This window comes from Podarcis liolepis, assembly GCF_965112155.1.
Source record: "Podarcis liolepis genome assembly, chromosome: 2".
Classification (NCBI taxonomy): Eukaryota; Metazoa; Chordata; class Lepidosauria; order Squamata; family Lacertidae; genus Podarcis; species Podarcis liolepis.
This window is the reverse complement of record NC_139555.1, coordinates 122466940-122486451: the sequence shown is the minus strand read 5'-3', so window position 1 is coordinate 122486451 and position 19512 is coordinate 122466940. Positions and strand designations below refer to the sequence as shown.

Here is a 19512-nt window from a genome sequence, read left to right as displayed (position 1 = left end):
AGCTGGGCATGTTTAGCCTGGAGAAGAGGAGGTTAAGGGGTGATATGATAGCCATGTTCAAATATATAAAAGGATGTCACATAGAGGAGGGAGAAAGGTTGTTTTCTGCTGCTCCAGAGAAGCGGACACGGAGCAATGGAGCCAAACTACAAGAAAGAAGATTCCACCTAAACATTAGGAAGAACTTCCTGACAGTAAGAGCTGTTTGACAGTGGAATTTGCTGCCAAGAAGTGTGGTGGAGTCTCCTTTTTTGGAGGTCTTTAAGAAGAGGCTTGATAACCATATGTCAGGAGTGCTCTGATGGTGTTTCCTGCTTGGCAGGGGGTTGGACTCGATGGCCCTTGTGGTCTCTTCCAACTCTATGATTCTATGAAATCTTCACTATGGATGTGACTGCAGTTTACCTTTGGGCTTCTAATAAATGAGGTTAGCCTGATTTGGGCAGCTATACTTTGCAACAGACTGTAGAAACTGGCCCAGGAGAGGGTGAAGGTTGTTGAGAAAAGAAGCCCAGAGGAACAAATAGAGCTGTCCCTGCCCCTACTCACAAGGCAAGTTCATGTCTTTTTGCTCTGTATGTGGATCTATGGGTTCCACTGCCTGATGTGTGCAGGTGTGGCTGTATGAAAATAAAGAAATAGTAGTTACCACTACTTGTGTGTATGACTCCCTGGTGCGCTTGCCAAGGAGGGCACTGGACTTCATTTCTTAGTAACCGTAACAATAGGGAGGGCCCTGCTGTTGGCATACAACCAAGGAAGCGGGGGCAATTGGCAGGTCCCCAGCTGGCTCCATCCCACCGGCCGGTGTACCTGTCAGTATCTCAGCTCACAGTCAGAGGTAACTGGCCTCCCCGGGCAAACTGAGCTAGATACTTTGTTTACCTTCCGTCTGCGTCTTCCCGGCAGACGAGGTCGTAAACCGGCGATTCTCCTCATTAGATGTGAAGAGAACACACCCTCTGCTTCACTGTTTCTCTCCCTCCCTGCATTCTCCCCAGGGAGGGGAAATGATACAGACAGGAGTCCTATTTACATGTTTTATTCCGGTCATTCAGCAGTACATAGAAAATGTGACTGCACCCTTCAGACTCCATCAGAAGAGACACACCTCCGCCCCTGTGCTTCCAGCACAGGTCACATGACACTCTGAGCTAACATCCGGTGCTCAGTACAGAGAATAGACTCCCACTTTTCTCCAACAGTACAGTAGCAAACCACAACATCCTGTTTTGCATTCCAGCCATCTGGAGCTGGCTTTTGCATTGGTGCTTTTTCCCAACAGTACCGGATGAACTCCAGTCCTTGGTGCCGCATGAATCAGCAACCCGAACTTCAAAAGCTAGGGCACGCTCTAATCAGCAGAGATAACGCTACGCAACAGAAGCGCCGGGAGAGTATGTGTGAGCATTTTACAAGCAGTTTATTCAGCATCAGGACAAAAGGAAAAACATGTCTGCTCCCCTTCGTGTCCAAAGCAAGCCGGCATAAGCAATAGCTATACACAAACAGAAGTTCCCAGCAAGCTGTGCTGGAGTGTAAACAGACATGTGACACGTAACAATCCCATGTCTGTTCCTTAAGGTGGAACGGGATATCCCAACACCTGCCACTTCCTTTTTGCTGCTTCCCTGACTCTGGAATTAATATCTTAGTCAAGCTTGGGGTGTCAGTGGTGCCCCTGTTGGAGAGCAAACATGGAAGGCCAAAGCTAAGATGTGTTGGGAAGGGGGGAAAATGAACAATTGATGGGGGGGGGGGATTTTTATTATCCACTCAATGTACTGATCACCTGACACATTAAAAATATATATCCAAGTGACTTACAGAATTTGAAAGCATAAGATCTGAAAAGCATTACAATAAAAAAGTAACGTGAAGCCCAGTGAAAGGGCAACAAAAAAATACCATAAGTAGACAAATCATCCTAATCCGTCAAATACAGAAAAGTCTTGCCAGGCACTAAAATGGTGCCAGGTGGACTTCACTGGGAGCATTCTGCAAGTGGGGAGCCACAACTGAAAAGGTCCTGTGGCTTGTCGCAAACCTCCCTCAGCAGAAGCAACTGAAGGACAAGCTCATGCAACTACTGAAAGGTCCTGGTAGGTGCAAGTAATCCAGACCATGAAGAGAGGATCGCGGCATCTGATGAGACTCACCCGTGAAGGCCTCACAAATATTTAGGTGGAATGATTATTCACAATTCATATAGGTAATTTGACTGATGGTCAACAGAATGCTGCAGTTTTCTGGGTTCTAGCCAGCCAGCCAGAAAACTGGATGGTTAAATAGCGCTGTAGGTTTATAGCATAGATAGGTCCTCAGTATGGTTTAATTTTCTTCAGTAGGCGTTTCACTGGCCACAACCTTGGACAACTTCTGTTTTGTAATTTTTATATATGTTTGCAAGCAGAGTTGTTCATGTCCCAATAATCACTTTCATTTGGTTGTCACGAGGGGTGTTGGGCTTTTTGTCTCCTGCATTTGGCCAACTCTAGCAGCATCCTGCATCTTACAAGGTTTCTGTGTTCTCTTGTGATCTGGGCATCAGCGCAACCTGATGCCTGCATCTGCCCCAGCTGCAACAAAACACGTCTCTCCTGTATTGGTCTCCACAGCCACAGCAGGCGCTGTAACTCTCCAATGGTTTGGCTTCTCTCCCGTTGCCCATTGCCTTTACTCACAAGGCAAGTGGGTTGGGGAATTTTGCTACTGGGCTGGATATTAATCATCAAAATTTAAGAGGATAGCTACTTCTGGTTAAATTATTGTTTAAGATAAAAAGAAACAGGATACGGTTTATTTGGTATATCTGAAATTTCAGGTGTTTTAAGCTAATGTGCAACTCATTGAAATTAATGATTGTGACTAAGTTACATCTGTTAATTTCAATGAGTAAACTCTGAGTAAAGCTTAATTGAATATCACCAGATAATCTCTCTTCTTTTTGCTATACAATAGATAGATAGATAGATAGATAGATAGATAGATAGATAGACAGACAGACAGACAGTATGGCTTCAGAAGGAAATTAAGCAAATAGTCACTGCTAGTCATCATAACTATGTTCTACAGAAGCAGTATGTCTGACTATCCATGCTGGTTCTCAATGTGAATATCATTTTGGCATCTTTATCTGTTTATCTTTCTTGAAACAAAGATTCAATGACAGTTCATTTAAAGAAAAAAAAATACAAAATCAGATGCCTTATTTCATTTTTGTGGTCAGATGCTCCTTCATGTTCAGATCAGGTCTCAATATAATGATGTAGCACTTTGGCATGAATATGCAGCCCAGAAGCCCAGCACTGGACGCCAAGATAGAGAAGACCTGCACGGCTACCATGTATTTCCCCTTGGTGCTCAGGTAGGTGGGAACAAAGGACACCCAAACACTGCAGAAGACCAGCATGCTGAAGGTGATCAGCTTGGCTTCATTGAAGGCCCCAGGCAGATTCCTGGCTAGGAAAGCCACCGTGAAGCAGATGGTTGCCAGGAAGCCCATGTAGCCAAGGACAGTGTAGAACATGGCAACAGATCCTTCATTGCACTGCAGGGTGATCTCTCGGGGCTGGGAGTGCATGTCAGACTCCGGGAAAGGGGGAGAGGAGCCCAGCCAGATGGTGCAGATGACAACTTGGACACTGGAACAGGAAAGGACAATGGAGTTGGCCAAACTCTTTCCCAGCCATCTCCTCACCTTGTTCCCTGGCTTTGTGGCCAGAAAGGCCAGCACCACAGTGATGGTTTTGGCCAACACAGAAGAGACGGCAACAGAGAAGATGATGCTGAAGGCTGTTTGTCGGAGAAGACAGGTTGCTCTTCTTGGCCGGCCGATGAAGAGGAAGGAGGACAAAAAGGAAAGCAGGAGGGAGATGAGGAGAATGTAGGAGAGGTCCCGGTTGTTGGCTTTGACAATAGGAGTTTCTTTGTACTTAATGAAGATTCCTAAAATAAATCCTGTGGTAAAGGTCAAGTATATTGCAACAGAAGCCAAGAGAATCCCCAAATATTTGTTAAAGGATAGGAAGGTGATAATCTTGGGCACACATTGATCTTGATCCTTGTTTGGATACTGATCTTCTGAACATTCAGTGCAGTGGTTTGCATCTGAAAAGAGCAAGTGACTTCAATATCCCCAACACATACTTTATGTACACATCAGTTATCAATCTCTCTCTCTTTCAGAGCATGTCTAGTAAAGATGTCTGTTGCTAAGGAAACTGTTGCTGGGGAAGACCTTTTTCTGGGACAAAGCTTGTTGCTAGGTGAAAAATTATACAAGGATCATTTCAAGTCTATTTTTAGACAACACTAACAGCACGTGCTGGTTCTTCTATTTGGGGAGGGAGCACTGGCTACCAATTATTTCCCAGGCTTAATTCAAAGTGCTAGTTTTGACCTATAAAGCCTTAAACGGCTCAGGACCACAATACCTCAAGGACTGCCTCTTTCCATATGAACCTACCCTATCATCATCTGAGGCCCTTCTTCGTGTGCCTCCTCAAGAGGTGCGGAGGGTGGCAACACGAGAACAGGGCCTTCTCTGCAATGGCTCCCCATCTGTGGAATGCTCTCCTCAGGGAGAGTCGCCTGGCGCCTTCATGATACACCTTTAGGGGCCAGGCAAAAACGTTCCTCTTTAACCAGGCCTTTGCCTGACCCGATCTACATACCCACGTACCTACGGGGCCACCTCTCCTGGTATGCCCCACGGAGGACCTGAAGGTCCACAAATGACAACATTTTGGAGGTCCCAAGTCGCAAGGTGGTTAGATTGGTCTCAACTAGAGCCAGGGCCTTTTCAGTACTGGCCCCGACTTGGTGGAACGCTCTGTCACAAGAGACCAGGGCCCTGCGGGACTTGACATCTTTCCGCAGGGCCTGCAAGACAGAGCTGTTCCGCCTGGCCTTTGGTTTGGACTCAGTCTGACCCTTATGTTCCCCCCCCCCTTATGGTTTTGATGAGGCTGCATTTTAAATTGCATTTTAACCTGTATTTTAAATTGGGTTTTTCCCCTATTATGTTTTTACTGTAATTTTACTGTTGTTAGCCGCCCTGAGCCTGGCTCTGGCCGGGGAGGGCGGGGTATAAATATTATTATTATTATTAACATCATCATTAATATCATTATTATCATTATTATACCTTTTTTGAATGCTGCCTCTTTTTTGGGCTGGGGGGGGTTGTTGGGTTGTTGCTTTGATTTGATGTGTGTGGTCTTTTGTGTGAACTGCCCTGAGACCTTCGGGTATAGGGCAGTATAGAAATTAAATAATAAAATAATAAAAACTACACAAGGATCATTTCCAGTCTGTTTTTAGACAACACTGACAGTTAGCACATGCTGGTTCTGCTTATTTGGGGAGTGGGGGCCATAGTTCAGTGGCCTGGTATCCACTCTGCATGAAGAAAGGCCCCAATTCAGTCCTCAGCATCTCCACACGTGGCTTGGAGAGCAGTTGTCAGTCAGTAAGCAGCAAGATGGGCCAATGATCTGATATACTGGAAGGCATCTTCTTACATACGTTTTCCTCTGCAATCCCCCCTTACCTTCCATATATATATATATATATATATATGCAGGTTTTGGTGTCCTCGGGTGTCTTCCCGTGTAAAAGTTGGGGTGTCTAGGCGACGTTTCGACGAGGTCTCACTCGTCATCTTCAGGCTGGTGCTTTCGGCTTCTTGTTACTGGAACAAGAAGCCGAAAGCACCAGCCTGAAGATGACGAGTGAGACCTCGTCGAAACGTCGCCTAGACACCCCAACTTTTACACGGGAAGACACCCGAGGACACCAAAACCTGCATTCCTGTACCCGTGAAAATCTACGAAAACATATATATATATATATATATATATACACACACACACACACACAATTTCAACATAACAAATTATCAAAACATTATTTCCCCCCTTTCCCCCCTCCCACCTCCCCAACAAACCCTTCCTCCCCCCCCCCAAGACTTCCCTCAGCTCCTCTGATCTCAACTCATGTTGTTCTCTGCATATTGTAAAATTGTATGCATCTTTGTATTATCTATCCAATTTGTTGACCCTCACTAAATTTGTGAATGTTTATTCAAAACCTGCCAAGGAGTCCAGCTCATTTTGTTGTCTTTTTAAGTAATTTGTAAAAAGTTCTTGTCCTACAATCCCTAACAAAAATGCTTCTGGTTGTTGTTGTTTTTTTACAAATGCCATTTAAAACATTTTCTTCAACTCATTATATATCATTTCCCATTTTTTTTAATTTTAAATTTCTCTGCATTCCCACCACATATGGTCAAAGGTCCCTTCCTTTTCTTCACATTTCCAACATATATTTGATCCAGTTTTATACATTTTTGCTATCTGTACTGGTGTTACATACCATCTATACGTCATTTTCATGTAGTTTTCTTTCAAAAGAGAACAATCTGTAAATAATCCCCTCTTACCTTCTTGAGCAGAGATGGTCCCTTCAGGACACAGAGCACAAGCATAGCAGCAAAGCGGCTTCCCTTCTTGAATCACTTTGACGTACCCAGGAGGGCAGCTTCTGGTGCACCTTGAAGGGGGCAGCGGCTGACCATAAAGAGAAGGAACATCGAGGGGGAATGTTTGGGGTGTGTTGGAAAGCTACAGAACTGAGTCGGAGACTTGGAAACCAAACAGTCACCCCTCTGCTTCCAGGCCTGCTTTCATGAGCAAATGGCGGTGACTCGTCCCTTCTTTAACCATGTCTATTTAGCACCATCCCCAGAATCGTTGATGGGTAACATTTAGCCCTATGGTTTGTTTTTGGGTCCCCCTTCCTTAATCCTGTATTATTTCATTCACATAATATGCATTCTTTACAACAAACAACTCCAAAATAAATAGACAACTCCAAAATAAAAGCCTATGCAAAACAATACCGTAAGTCTCGTGTTTTCATTTACACTGATCTCCTCTCTGATACCTTTACTTGATATTTCTTGCTGCTTTCCTTATAGAATCTTTATAAAAATTTAAATCTCTTAAATCCTATACCAATCTTTAACAATTTCAATTAATCCCTTCGCCTCCCTCCCCCACAGCCCAGTACTTCCCTCCACCCCTGTGCGATCTTCTTTGCCTACTATTATTTTTGTTATTGTTGCGTTATTCACTTTATTTGTTATTCCATCCTTAATATATTATTATTCTATCTCCTTGCACCTTTTAGCTAAAACTGTCTAAGTTGTTTTTTTAATTGCTTAACCACATCAGTTAACAAACATGGGTACATATGCTATAATGTTATTGTTTTAGTTAAATAAATTGTTATTAAGGAAATGATTATTTTTCCTCCTTCCAATAAATTACAGCAGAATGTTGTCCAAATACAAACAGTTAACTTATTAAACTTCACAATAATTTCATAACTGTCTATGTATTTCTAATAGTATAACCAAATCAGTAATTTTTTATATAACTGTATAAACTACTCTGAAAATTTATTATTCCAAAAATGAAACCTTCATCTGGTTGTAAATATTAAGATTATACCAGCAAGAATGAGTTTTTCTGTAAAAAGAAAAGAAAAAAGATTTAAATCAAGTGTTACTGACTAGTGATTTAAATCGTGATTTAAAACATGATTTAGATCAATTTGATTTAAATCAAATCCACCCTGCAACAGGGCATAAAACCCAGTATTTTGTAGAACATTGGTGGAGGGTGTCAGTAGAATAATGTTGCCATCAAAGTACCTATAATGTGTCTAAGGATGAGACGAGCAATGATCTTTACTTCTGTAGAGTGAGAGTGTCACAAGGTGTCCTTGCAAATAAGAGACAGTGTTCTGATGGCATTTAGTACATGTGGTTAAGGGGCAAAGAAACCTTCCCAAACATATTTTATACAGTACAGTGGTACCTCAGGTTACATACGCTTCAGGTTACATAAGCTTCAGGTTACACACTCCGCTAACCCAGAAATAGTGCTTCAGGTTAAGAACTTTGCTTCAGGATAAGAACAGAAATCGGGCTCCAGGATCGCGGCGGCAACAGGAGGCGCCATTAGCTAAAGTGGTGCTTCAGGTTAAGAACAGTTTCAGCTTAAGAACGGACCTCCGGAACAAATTAAGTAACCCGAGGTACCACTGTAACCTATATTTCTAAATTCTATGGCTTTCCTCACCCGGTTAAGCCCCCTCAACCACATGGCCGCATCTTCATCAACGCTGAAACTTTTGTCTGGGAATGCCTGTCGCTCTAGACTCCCAATTCTCTGTGAAGCTACTGAAGTATTGGGCCACACAACCCAGTTCAAAATATCGAAATTGGCTGACAGTTCCCCGTCTCCATCCAAATACACTCCATCCAGGGAAGTATTGTAAGATCCAAAGCTTCTCAAAAAATGGTGAAACTAGAATGACAGAGAGAAGTGAGTGTCCTATCCTTCTGGAATTGTACTCCATCTTTAGTTTTGCTTATAGGCATCTATTAAAACAACAACCCACGGTCCATTTTTGAATCCCTACATTCTGCACTGGCATTTTGGGAAAGGCTGACATTCAAATCAATGGCACCTATGGGTGTTTACTAATACTTCCTATGATGCCCATTAAATATCTCTGTAAATATCCCCACAAAAGTTTACACAAGACTCTTCCTGTTTGTACAGGCCAGGCCTCTCTTATGCAGAACATTAATGCTTAAACTTGCCAACACTTCATTGGGTGCCAAGAGTGGACACTGTCAGGGACCGTGCTGAGGGCTGCACTGAGGAGGAATGGTGGGAGCCTCCCCCTCCCCCTGCTCCTGATCAGGATTCCAAATGTTCCCAGGAGCAGGAGGACAGTATAGATTTGAAACAGTGGTTTGCAGAGGGACATAGTTCAGAAGGCAGAAGCTGGGAAGTACTGGATGGGGAATAGCTAGAAGGAGAAGCTGGTTGGACAGTGTTCTCAAAGCTACAAACATGAGCCTGACCAAACTGCGGGAGGCAGTGGAAGACAGGAGTGCCTGGGGTGCTCTGGTCCATGGGGTCACGAAGAGTCGGACACGACTAAACAACTAAACAACAACAAGGACACCAAGGTAGCAGGTTTGATCCCCATATGGGACAGCTGCGTATTCCTGCACTGTAGGGAGTTGGACTAGATGATCCTAGTGGTCCCTTCCAACTCTACAATTCTATGATTCTATTCCAAAAGGTTTAATAAAAGGAGGAGAAGCACTGGGAGAGAGAGAGTTAACAGGATCACTTTCTCTAGAAAGCGTTCATCCACTCAGCCCAAGGTCAAGAAGAGCTGATAAGGTGGCAGCACAGAAAGCACAGTGGTTGAGGGATCAGGTTACAAGATGTGGTAGTGACATGGGTGACTAGGGAGGAAGTGGGTAGAAACCTTAATTGGGAGCACCTTCATTCCTAGGAAATGGATTCTTTGTTCTCTTACTGTGATCATTACAGCTTCTAACTCGTAAGAAGACTCCTCTCCCTTTGTTCTGCTTATCTACTGCCAAAGTGGGGAGGAAGTCAATTCCCTGAAGCCTGACAGACACCCAGCTTCCCTTATATTATGAACAGAGGAAAGGTGTAAAGCAGTGTTTCCCAACCACTGTTCCGCGGCACACTAGTGTGCCGCGAGATGTTGCCTGGTGTGCCGCGGGAAAAATTAAAAAATTCGAAAGATTTTTTTTTAAAGTCAAATTTTCGATTGGGGCGCCGTCACTAGATGACCCCTGGGGTTCCCTCCCTCCCTCCCGCTCTGAGCCTCCCTCCTCCTCCTCCTCCGGGGAGGCCCTTCCTGGCTCTCGGCCAAGGCTTGGTGGCTGCCACTCACTCACTCGCTCGCCCACCCGTCCCTCCATCCCTGTACCCGGCCTCTCCCCCTCCGTCCCCGGCGCGTGGGGTGCGCAAACTACGTTTCCCAGCGTGGCCTGGCGGGCCGGGTGTTTTGTTTGAAGCGCTCTTCTCCCGGCCATGGAATGAGCACAGCAGCGGCGGCCGGGCAGGCAGGGGCTCTTCCGCGCAGACCCCGCACAGCCTGCCTGCGCCCCCGCGGAGATCGGGTGGCAGGATGGAGCCCGGGGATCCCCGCGGAGGCGGAGCAGTGGAGGCGGAGGCTGCCCCCCCAGGTAGGGCTGCGTCGAGGGTTTTTTATTTTTGCAATGCTGCATCCGCGCCGGAGGGGACGCATCGGACCACGGGGAGACCCCTTGGCGGGCGTGCAAGGCAATGCATGTGTGCAGGCGTTGCATGGAGTGCAGTGCAATGCAATGGCAACGCGGCACCCTGCATGCATGCATGCAACTTCCACCGGCGCTCCGGACTTGGCAGGTGAGGGGGGTCCCCAGTGGGCGGCAGAGAGAGCCGGGAGGGTGAAGGGGAGCCGGGGGGGAGCAGCGCTGCTCCCCGAGCCGAGCCCGGGGGGAAACTTTGGCGTCGTTGCACCGGGTGTTGGAAGCAGAGGCTGGCGGGGGCCCCTCACCTGCAAAACCTGGTCGCCTCTCATATATTTCGTGCATTGCATTCATCGCTCACTTTCTCCTCCAAGGAGCTCCCGGGGGTGCGCGTGGTTCTCCCCGTGTTATCCTCGCAACAACAGCCCTGCGAGGTGGGTCAGGCGAGTGGCCCAAGGGAGCACCCAGGGATTGTCCTGGCCAGGTGGGGTGATTTGAACCCTGCTCTCTGCCCGGTCTTCGTCCTCATTCTCATTTAGCCCCCACATGTGCATGACTGAGGTTTCCCTCCCCCCCCCCCCGTCTTGGCTATGGTGTGAGTCTGTGCTGTTAATTAATGGGGTTCTGCCTTCGGAGAAGATGAGCCAGCCCTCAAGGAGGTGATTATGTAATTTGCTAGCAATTCATGTCCCTCCCGGCGTGACGCTGCACGCTGACGTCACGGGGCTGTAATGGTGGTGTGCCTCGAGATTTTTTTCATGAAACAAGTGTGCCTTTGCCCAAAAAAGGTTGGGAAACACTGGTGTAAAGAGCCTTTGCCTATGAGTGAGCATGGTGGTGATGTGACATAGGTATCATTCTCCACAATGATGAGGTAATTGATAGGGCATACCCAAAGGGCAGGACTATAGTTACACAGAGGGAGGTTTGGTTGAACATTAGGAGGTGAACATTAGGAGGAGCTTAAGAGAGAGATCTGAAAGATTATTACTCTCTCATAGCAGAGTTAGCACATGGTGATAGCTGCAAGCATATTAAAACATGGTTAGATTTACATCTGCCCCCATCCACTTTTAAACAAATCCCCACACAAAAACCTAGAATAGAATAAATCACAGAGACCTAGCTTTGCAATTAGGTGGATATTTTACTCCTAGGGTTTCTTGAAGCTACAAGAAATGACTACTGGCAGTAAAATGAAGATGAGAAAGGATCCAAACAACTAAAAGGAAACCACGTTGTTTCCTGCCAGATGGGTGGGGTATAAATAATAAATTTATTATTCATTATTATTCCTTACAAACGGATCATGCAATACTTGGGTTAGCAAAGATGCGGGCTATAAAATCTCATTTTAGAGAGATTCCGTCCATTTACAGGTAGCCATGTCCACATGGCTCCTTCTTGATCCAGGAATCACAAAGACAAAAGAGACTGAGAAAGGGGGAAGCAGAGTCTGCTGAGAGCCTGAAAAGCCACACTCACTCTGCTAACGGGCTGAGGGCCCAGGTTAGCCCTGTCATGCACACAAGTGTGAGCCAGTAACTGTATATTACAACTGCTGGCTCTCCCTGTTACGATATGGATACAACGCAGCTGCAGACTGGCAGCTAGGTGAAAACATCACATGATGTGACTAGCTGTGGGAAAGAATCTTCCTGGAAGTTCACAGGCTACTCAAAGCTGTGTTCTGTGTGTAATATGAGACCTTCCTGTTGCGTATGTAAAGGAAGACTTTGCCACTTGCTTGAAGGAGACTGAACTAAACGGATGTGTTTATTGTAGAGCTGTAATGTCAGAAATAAACAAGATGTAAAGGACTTTCTGACTATTCTTCTTTCCCCTGCGAAGGGGGAGAAGGGGGTGTGCATTTTCCACGCTGGGAAACGTCGCCTATCAAGGTCTGCCTGGACCGTCTGGGATTGCAGCCAGAGTAGATCAACCGGTAAACAGCCCGGGAGTCTGGGAGAGTTGCCAGATTCTCCCGAGGTCTTCAAGGTGAGACTGGACCACCATCTGTGGGGAATGCTCTCAATCTGAGTTTCCTCCAAAGTGCAAGAGGCCTAAGGACTTCCGGGGCGGTGCCACCGGCAATGGCGGACTCCCTCTGAATTGGAGGGACTAGCTCCGCGGAAAACGGGTCTTCTCCGCTACGGCGAAGCGGGGACCCACTTAAAAATCACAGGCGGTAATATTTTGTAATATTTTGAAAATCTCAATAAATATCTTTTTTAAAAAAACAAAGTGCATATTGGAGCTATTTTATCGTTTTCAGTGGAGATGAAAGGGCATACCTGCCATGCTTGCAGCTTCTGAAGTCCCACCTTGCTTCCTTCAGCCAACATCACCCACTTGAATCTGGATGAGTATGCAGCATTTAAGGCATGCGCCAGGGCATGGATACTCCTGTAAGCATTGTAGTTGTCTTGGGAGAGAGCTGGTGCGAGCATATCCAGGGGCAATTTCTGTTCACATCTTTCCCGTTCTTTCACAGACAACACATGCTTCTTAAAGAAGCAATGGAACGCCTTCTTCAAGTAAGGAGTGACGTGACTCAGATTGAAATTGTCACGTTTTGGAATATACTTTGTCTGGATTAAGAAGGAAAAAAACCAATGGCTGTGCTGGAAGAGAAACTTGCTGTCAGACAATGTTGAGGTGAGGTCCCACAAAGCTGTTGTGATCCAAACCTTCCCGTCAATAGGCTGTATAAACAGTTTGAGTATTATATTTATGAGGTATATCCCATTGTAGAAAGAGCGGATTTCTGCATAATAAACAAATACGTTGACTTCTTTCCATGGGAGAGCTGAATCAAGGGTCATTGACAAGTCAGGCACAATCAGTTCTGGGAATCTCTGTGAGACGGCAACACAAATATCATTTGAGGCAAGTATAGGTGTCAAGGCACTCAGGAACTTTTCTCCGTTGTCATTTTCTGGGGCAAAGAGACTGACCCACGTCCATCTGAAATGCAGGAGCAACTCGACAATCCCTGTGTATTGGTATTCATCTTTTGGGAGCATCCGGTAGAAAAAAGGGAACTGAGTTTTATCATTGCGGTCATGGGAGACAAAACTTGGCGTCTCCACCTCCATCGTTCTGCCTGGACACTGAGGTCCAGCGCCGAGGGCCTTCTGGCGATTTCCTCGCTACGAGAAGCCAAGTTACAGGGAACCAGGAAGGGGGCCTTCTCGGTAGTGACACCCGCCCTGTGGAATGCCCTCCCACCAGATGTCAAAGAGAAAAATAACTACCAAACTTTTAGAAGACATCTGAAGGCAGCCCTGTTTAGGGAAGCTTTTAATGTTTAATAGGCTATTGTATTTTAGTGTTCTGTTGGAAGCCACCCAGAGTGGCTGGGGAAACCCAGCCAGATGGGCAGGGTATAAATATTATTATTGTTATTGTTATTGTTATTGTTATTGTTATTGTTATTGTTATTGTTATTGTTATTGTTATCACACTGCAAGGATAAGAAGCCAAGATCATCACATCAGACAAAGTGTGGCTGTTTTCTCCCTTGTCCACATATTATCATTTTGGATTTACTCTCATTAGTCCACACTGGTGCATATTTGAGTTGATAAAGAAGACTTAGCAAGTCCTGTACCTCAGTATTGTGAGGGGAGGGAAATTCAACACAACCTATAAACTGCTAAAATACTATAACACACACACACACAGAGAGAGAGAGAGAGAGAGAGAGAGAGAGAGAGAGAGAGAGAGAAGCGCTAGAGAGGTGAGCAGAAGTTTTATCTCCTTTACAGCCAAGGGCCTTTTAAAGCAAAATGTAACACAATTCACACCTGTGGAATTTTGTAGATGCCCAACATGTTTGAAATATGGACAGATAGCTCAGAGTCGGCCCCTTCAAGGACAGCCAGCAGGTCATTCTGCCTTCCACACCTGTAGTTTGGAATATTTGCATTCCCAGTAGATAATAGGTCTGCCATGGCATCATATGTGATTCTTGCATTGTAATAGTTCTCAAAGATGTTGTAACCCAGGGTGATGTTGGGCAAGATCCTGGGATCCTGGTTGATCTCATGAATGGCAAAAAGGAATGCCAGATTGTCGAGCAAATTTGTTTCCCGTCTTCTGCAAGGAAGAATACACGGCATCATAGTATCACCCTCTATTTAACGAAACTATTCCTTATTCTGCAACTTGAAGGGTATTTCCAGGCGATTGGAAACCTCTTGAGATTAATCTTCGAATGATGCTCATGCTCCATCAGAGTCAGAAGCCCTATAGCTTTATATTGGTACGTAATGCCCTTCAATACTGCTTGTGACTGGTTATGTTTTGGGGGTACACATACTGTTTCCATTCCAGTCGCTGCGTGTCCTGTCACTTCCTGCTGAAACCCTGTAACGTCCTTGCCGCAAATCGTGCGTGTGTGTGTGTGTTGTGTTATTATTTAATCTCACATTTGATGTGCTATATAGTGCAAGGGTGCCCATCGAGATAATAATAATAAATATTAAAGATATGTAATCACTTGAAAGAATCAGTTAGGCCTAGGATTAAATTGGGATTAAATAAATAAATAAGAAAATGTACGATAAGAAAAGTTAGGAAATAGGACTATGACTGTGATATGCTTTGATGAAATAATGATATTGGAAACTGCTATATATAATTTATAAGAAACACAGATGGAAGAGATTTGAGGAAGTCAAGTAATATGTTTATGAAGATGGATTTTGATTAATTAATTAAGTTTTTGTTTATGTGGTGATTTGATGTATTTTATGTTATATGTTCTTTTTCCTTTTTCCGTTTCATTCTTTTTTCTTTATTATTGTTGGTTCTTTCTTCTGTTATGTTTGTGTATGGAAAATAATAAATATTATTGTAAAAAAGAGATAATAATGATGATGATGATGATGATAATTTATTTATTTATACCCTGCCCATCTGGCTGGGTTTCCCCAGCTGCTCTGGGCAGCTCCCAATAGAATATTAAAAATGCGATAAATACATCAAACATTAAAAATTTCCCTAAACAGGGCTGCCTTCAGATGTCTTCTAAAAGTCAGATAGTTGTTTACTTCCTTGATATCTGATGGGAGGGCGTTCCACAGGGCAGGTGCCACTACCGAGAAGGCCCTCTGCCTGTTTCCCTGTAACATCACTTCTTGCAGTGAGGGAACCGCCAGAAGGCCCTTGGAGCTGGACCTCAGTGTCCAGGCAGAACGGTGAGGGTGGAGACGCTCCTTTAGGTTTGATGGCAATAATGCAACATCATTAAAGGTAAAGGGACCCCTGACCATTAGGTCCAGTCGTGACCAACTCTGGAGTCGTGGCGCTCATCTCGCTTTACTGGCCGAGGGAGCCGGCGTACAGCTTCCAGGTCATGTGGTCAGCATGACTAAGCCACTTCTGGCGAACCAGAGCAGCACACAGAAACACTGTTTACCTTCTCGCCGGAGCAGTACTTATTTATCTACTTGCACTCTGATGTGCTTTCGAACTGCTAGGTTGGCAGGAGCGGGGACCGAGCAATGGGAGCTCACCACGTCACGGAGATTCGAACTGCTGATCGACAAGCCCTTAGGCTCTGTGGTTTAATCCCACACAACATCATTAGAGAAGCACTAATACTGTATCAGTGACATGTTGCAGAATGCACCCATTTGGAGGGACCCTCAGTGGCAAAGCACAAGTTTTTCCATGCAGAAGGTGCCAGGCTGCGTCCACAGCACTTCCACTTAAAAAGAACTGGGTGGAAGGCGATGTAAAAGATTACAACTGTAGGAGACCCCAAACAGTTTCTGCCAGTGAGAGTAGACTGTCACAGGTGATATAGGCCAAGGACTCTTACCTGGTAGAAGGCAGTGCCTACAGCTGCAATCAAAACAGACTCAGGAATATTTTACTAGGCAGTTACATGCAGTTTAACTAAAGACAAACCACTTTAGCCTGTCTTGGATTACATTGTTTGAGAGCCAGAAGTAGTGTTGTTGTTTTTTACTCCTTTATATTAAAATTATGCTGGGGGCGCGGAATAGCCTATTTCTTTTTTTAATCTGTTATCATAGTACAGTGGTACCTCAGGTTAAGTACTTAATTCGTTCCGGAGGTCCGTTCTTAGCCTGAAACTGTTCTTAACCTGAAGCACTGAAGCAGGACCTGGAGGAATTTTACCCTTATGCTCTTCATATAATCAGTTATCCATATAATCAGTTATCATTATCAATATATTCATATATATCCATATATAACCAGAGATTTTTACAATGATTTTATAATCCATGTTTGAATCATGAAAGCTTCTGCTCAGCTTAAAAGCAAGTTGCTTAAATCTGCAAGGTGAACTTTGTCCCAGTACCTCCTTGCTCTCTCCCTATCTCACTGAACAAGAAGGGAAGCGATAAATCTGATGTGCTGGTACATTTCCCCCTTGTCCAGACAAGGTCTGAGCAGTGAAACAGGAAGGTGCTAACCGCAGAATGTCCCAGTAACAGATGGCCGCATGGGAGTAACTGTTAAAGTTCCTTTTTGCCTTAAGTTTCTATTTCTTAGCATAAAATCTGGGGGAAAGGTTGGACTGGTTGTTCAAACCGAAAAGCAGAAGTTGGGAGAGAACTCTTTGTACGGTCAGGAGCAAGGCTTGTATGCACTCATTGGCTTATTTTGCTGCCGTTCGCAATTGTATCCTATTATGTCATGGGTGGCGCTGTGGGTAAAAGCCTCAGTGCCTAGGACTTGCCGATTGAAAGGTCGGCGGTTCGAATCCCCGCGGCGGGGTGCGCTCCCGTTGCTCGGTCCCAGTGCCTGCCAACCTAGCAGTTCGAAAGCACCCCTGGGTGCAAGTAGATAAATAGGGACCGCTTACTGGCGGGAAGGTAAACGGCGTTTCCGTGTGCTCGCCAGATGCAGCTGGCTCGCCAGATGCAGCTTTGTCACGCTGGCCACGTGACCTGGAAGTGTCTCCGGACAGCGCTGGCCCCCGGCCTCTTAAGTGAGATGGGCGCACAACCCTAGAGTCGGACACGACTGGCCCGTACGGGCAGGGGTACCTTTACCTTTATGTCATGATCTGTGATGTATGTGCTCAGGTATAAAAAGCCCCTGGGCGATAGAGCTCGGGGCCCAGTCTTTTGGAAAGGATTCCACTGGGTCAATTATTGCTCAGCAATAAACCTCACTTTCTTTTTCTCCACTGCTGTGTCTGTAAATTCTTGGACTCTATTTGAGTTGGTCACTGGTACCTTAAAAATCCTTGCAACAGCACCACTTTAGCTAATGGGGCCTCCTGCTGCTGCCGTGCCGCCGGAGCACAATTTCTGTTCTCATCCTGAAGCAAAGTTCTTAACCTGAAGCACTATTTCTGGGTTAGCGGAGTCTGTAACCTAAAGCGTATGTAACCTTAAGCGTATGTAACCTTAAGCGTATGTAACCCGAGGTACCACTGTATACTGTTTAAATAAACCTTACCAGCTGGTGAAAAAAGCATGCTTGGAACTAGATGATGATGTCCGTGATTGTTCAGAATCATACCTGGTTGGCAAATCAGGGGGAACATCGGGAGAAACTTGGATTTATCAAGGACACCTGTCAGGAAATAGCCATGCTCCCTTTCATCACTGCATTGTTACTTACATTTTAATGTGGATCACAGGAGTCTGGGAGAAATTGCTTGGCTGGACAATAGGATTGACTGTAGATGTGATCCCGCCGATGAGGTGGTCACCTGCTCTGTAATAATTCAAAGGATCGTATTGATCTGTCACTAAATTCAATGGGCATTTTACCTGCAGCACCCCACAGGCTACACAGGGGAGCAGGAGCAGGAGCAATATTGGGGTGGGCATGTTTGCTACAATCACCCACCTCCCTTTGTCCCGTTCTCTACGAAGAAGTCAAAAGAGACTCACAAGACCAAAGTTGTGGCCAGTGCTAATTCAGATGGCGTCTAGCCAGTGCTTATGATATTAAATCTGATATTAAACTGCAGTGGCAGCATCCCTGCCTGCCTCAAACCCCAGCCTAAGTTCTTGGAGGTACAGGATATATTTCTCTGCCCAAGACCCTTGGGCTTTGGCAGGAAGAGGAATAAATCACCATGATTTCCGTAATTACGAACTGGAAGAATTACCTGTGCCAAATCTCTGCGGCGCCATACACAGGTGCCTGACAGGAGGAAAACATGTTTGTGAAAACTCAGCAATGAGCTCTAAACTTTTCCACAGGACAATTTTGGGATGGGGGTGGGGAGCATAGGGAAGTTTACTGGAACTGAATGGGGGGGATACGAAAAACTAACCCACCTGTGAAAGATTTTTAAAGAATAAAAATAATAATATAATAATTATTATTAAAATGCTGGTTGACTGCTTCGCCGTGGTGCAAAAAGCAGGGGAAGCTGGTCTCAGACAGACAGAGAGGCAATGAGATGGAGGTTTCCAATATTAGAAGCGCTGGGAAAGGCAGCCGTATATATATTTTTTAATTGATAACTTGTGCATCCCTAATTTCAACAGTCTTGATGTGTTCTCATTGAGTGGGTATCCTTGTGGAAAGTCCAAAGTTCTGAAAACTTGTGGGGAGGGGCATTTCTGGCATCTTTTTCCCTAGGAAAAAGCGCTGATCGGACCCATAATAAAGCAAAGCTTAAAAGGGTCAGGTTTAGGGCTGCCACTCATCTTGTATAAAAAAGGACAAGAAAGAAGATTCCACCTAAACATTAGGAAGAACTTCCTGACAGTAAGAGCTGTTCGACAGTGGAATTTGCTGCCAAGGAGTGTGGTGGAGTCTCCTTCTTTGGAGGTCTTTAAGCAGAGGCTTGACAACCATATGTCAGGAGTGCTCTGATGGTGTTTCCTGCTTGGCAGGGGGTTGGACTCGATGGCCCTTCTGGTCTCTTCCAACTCTATGATTCTATGATTCTAGGATTGTCCCTTAAAGGTAAAGGAGACCCTGACCATTAGGTCCAGTCGTGGCCAACTCTGGGGCTGCGACACTCATCTTGCTTTATTGGCTGAGGGAGCCGGCGTACAGCTTCCGGGTCATGTGGCCACCATGACTAAGCCGCTTCTGGCGAACCAGAGCAGCGCACAGAAACGCCGTTTACCTTCCTGCCGGAGCGGTCCCTATTTATCTACTTGCACTTTGACGTGCTTTGGAACTGCTGGTTGGCAGGAGCTGGGACTGAGCAAGGGGAGTTCACCCTGTCGCGGAGATTCGAACCACAAACCTTCTGATCAGCAAGTCCTAGGCTCTGTGGTTTAGACCACCAGTACCACCCACGTCCCATAACATTGTTAGGTTCCTCTTAAACTAGTTCTTGCAAGCTTTGCAGTCAAGCCGTACCCTTGCATACGTGAGACTCGCCTTACTGATAGTGGGTCCAGCAGAATTTCTAC

At 45.4% G+C, this 19512-nt stretch overlaps 1 protein-coding gene across 5 annotated transcripts; it reads right to left on the bottom strand.

Annotated features, from left to right (window-relative positions):
- Nucleotides 1-1406: 1406 nt before the first annotated feature.
- LOC310701250 (vomeronasal type-2 receptor 26-like) lies at nucleotides 1407-18332 on the bottom strand. 5 transcript variants are annotated; one of them, XM_083491846.1, is made up of 6 exons: nucleotides 18246-18332; nucleotides 17750-17845; nucleotides 12433-13105; nucleotides 8151-8378; nucleotides 6446-6572; nucleotides 1407-4110 (listed from the first exon to the last, which is right to left on the bottom strand). In XM_083491846.1, exons 1-6 carry the CDS (start codon nucleotides 18296-18298, stop codon nucleotides 3209-3211), a joined length of 2079 nt encoding a protein of 692 aa, XP_083347972.1. In that variant the 5' UTR covers nucleotides 18299-18332; the 3' UTR covers nucleotides 1407-3208. The 5 variants fall into 5 exon arrangements, with proteins under 5 accessions (XP_083347972.1, XP_083347974.1, XP_083347971.1 ...); XM_083491848.1 differs by lacking the exon at nucleotides 18246-18332 and having other exon boundaries at nucleotides 12433-13151; nucleotides 17750-18159; XM_083491845.1 differs by lacking the exon at nucleotides 18246-18332 and having other exon boundaries at nucleotides 17750-18159.
- Between the last annotated feature and the right edge of the window lie 1180 nt (nucleotides 18333-19512).

Excerpts from the sequence above, each read along its gene's own strand:
- LOC310701250 (XM_083491845.1), bottom strand. The coding sequence starts at position 17,961 with ATGCCCACCCCAATATTGCTCCTGCTCCTGCTCCCCTGTGTAGCCTGT. Across the intron at positions 8,379-12,432 it reads AGAAGCTGCAAGCATGGCAG|TTTCACCATTTTTTGAGAAG; the intron begins GTATGCCCTTTC and ends CTGTCATTCTAG. Across the intron at positions 4,111-6,445 it reads GACCATCTCTGCTCAAGAAG|ATGCAAACCACTGCACTGAA; the intron begins GTAAGAGGGGAT and ends TGCTCTTTTCAG.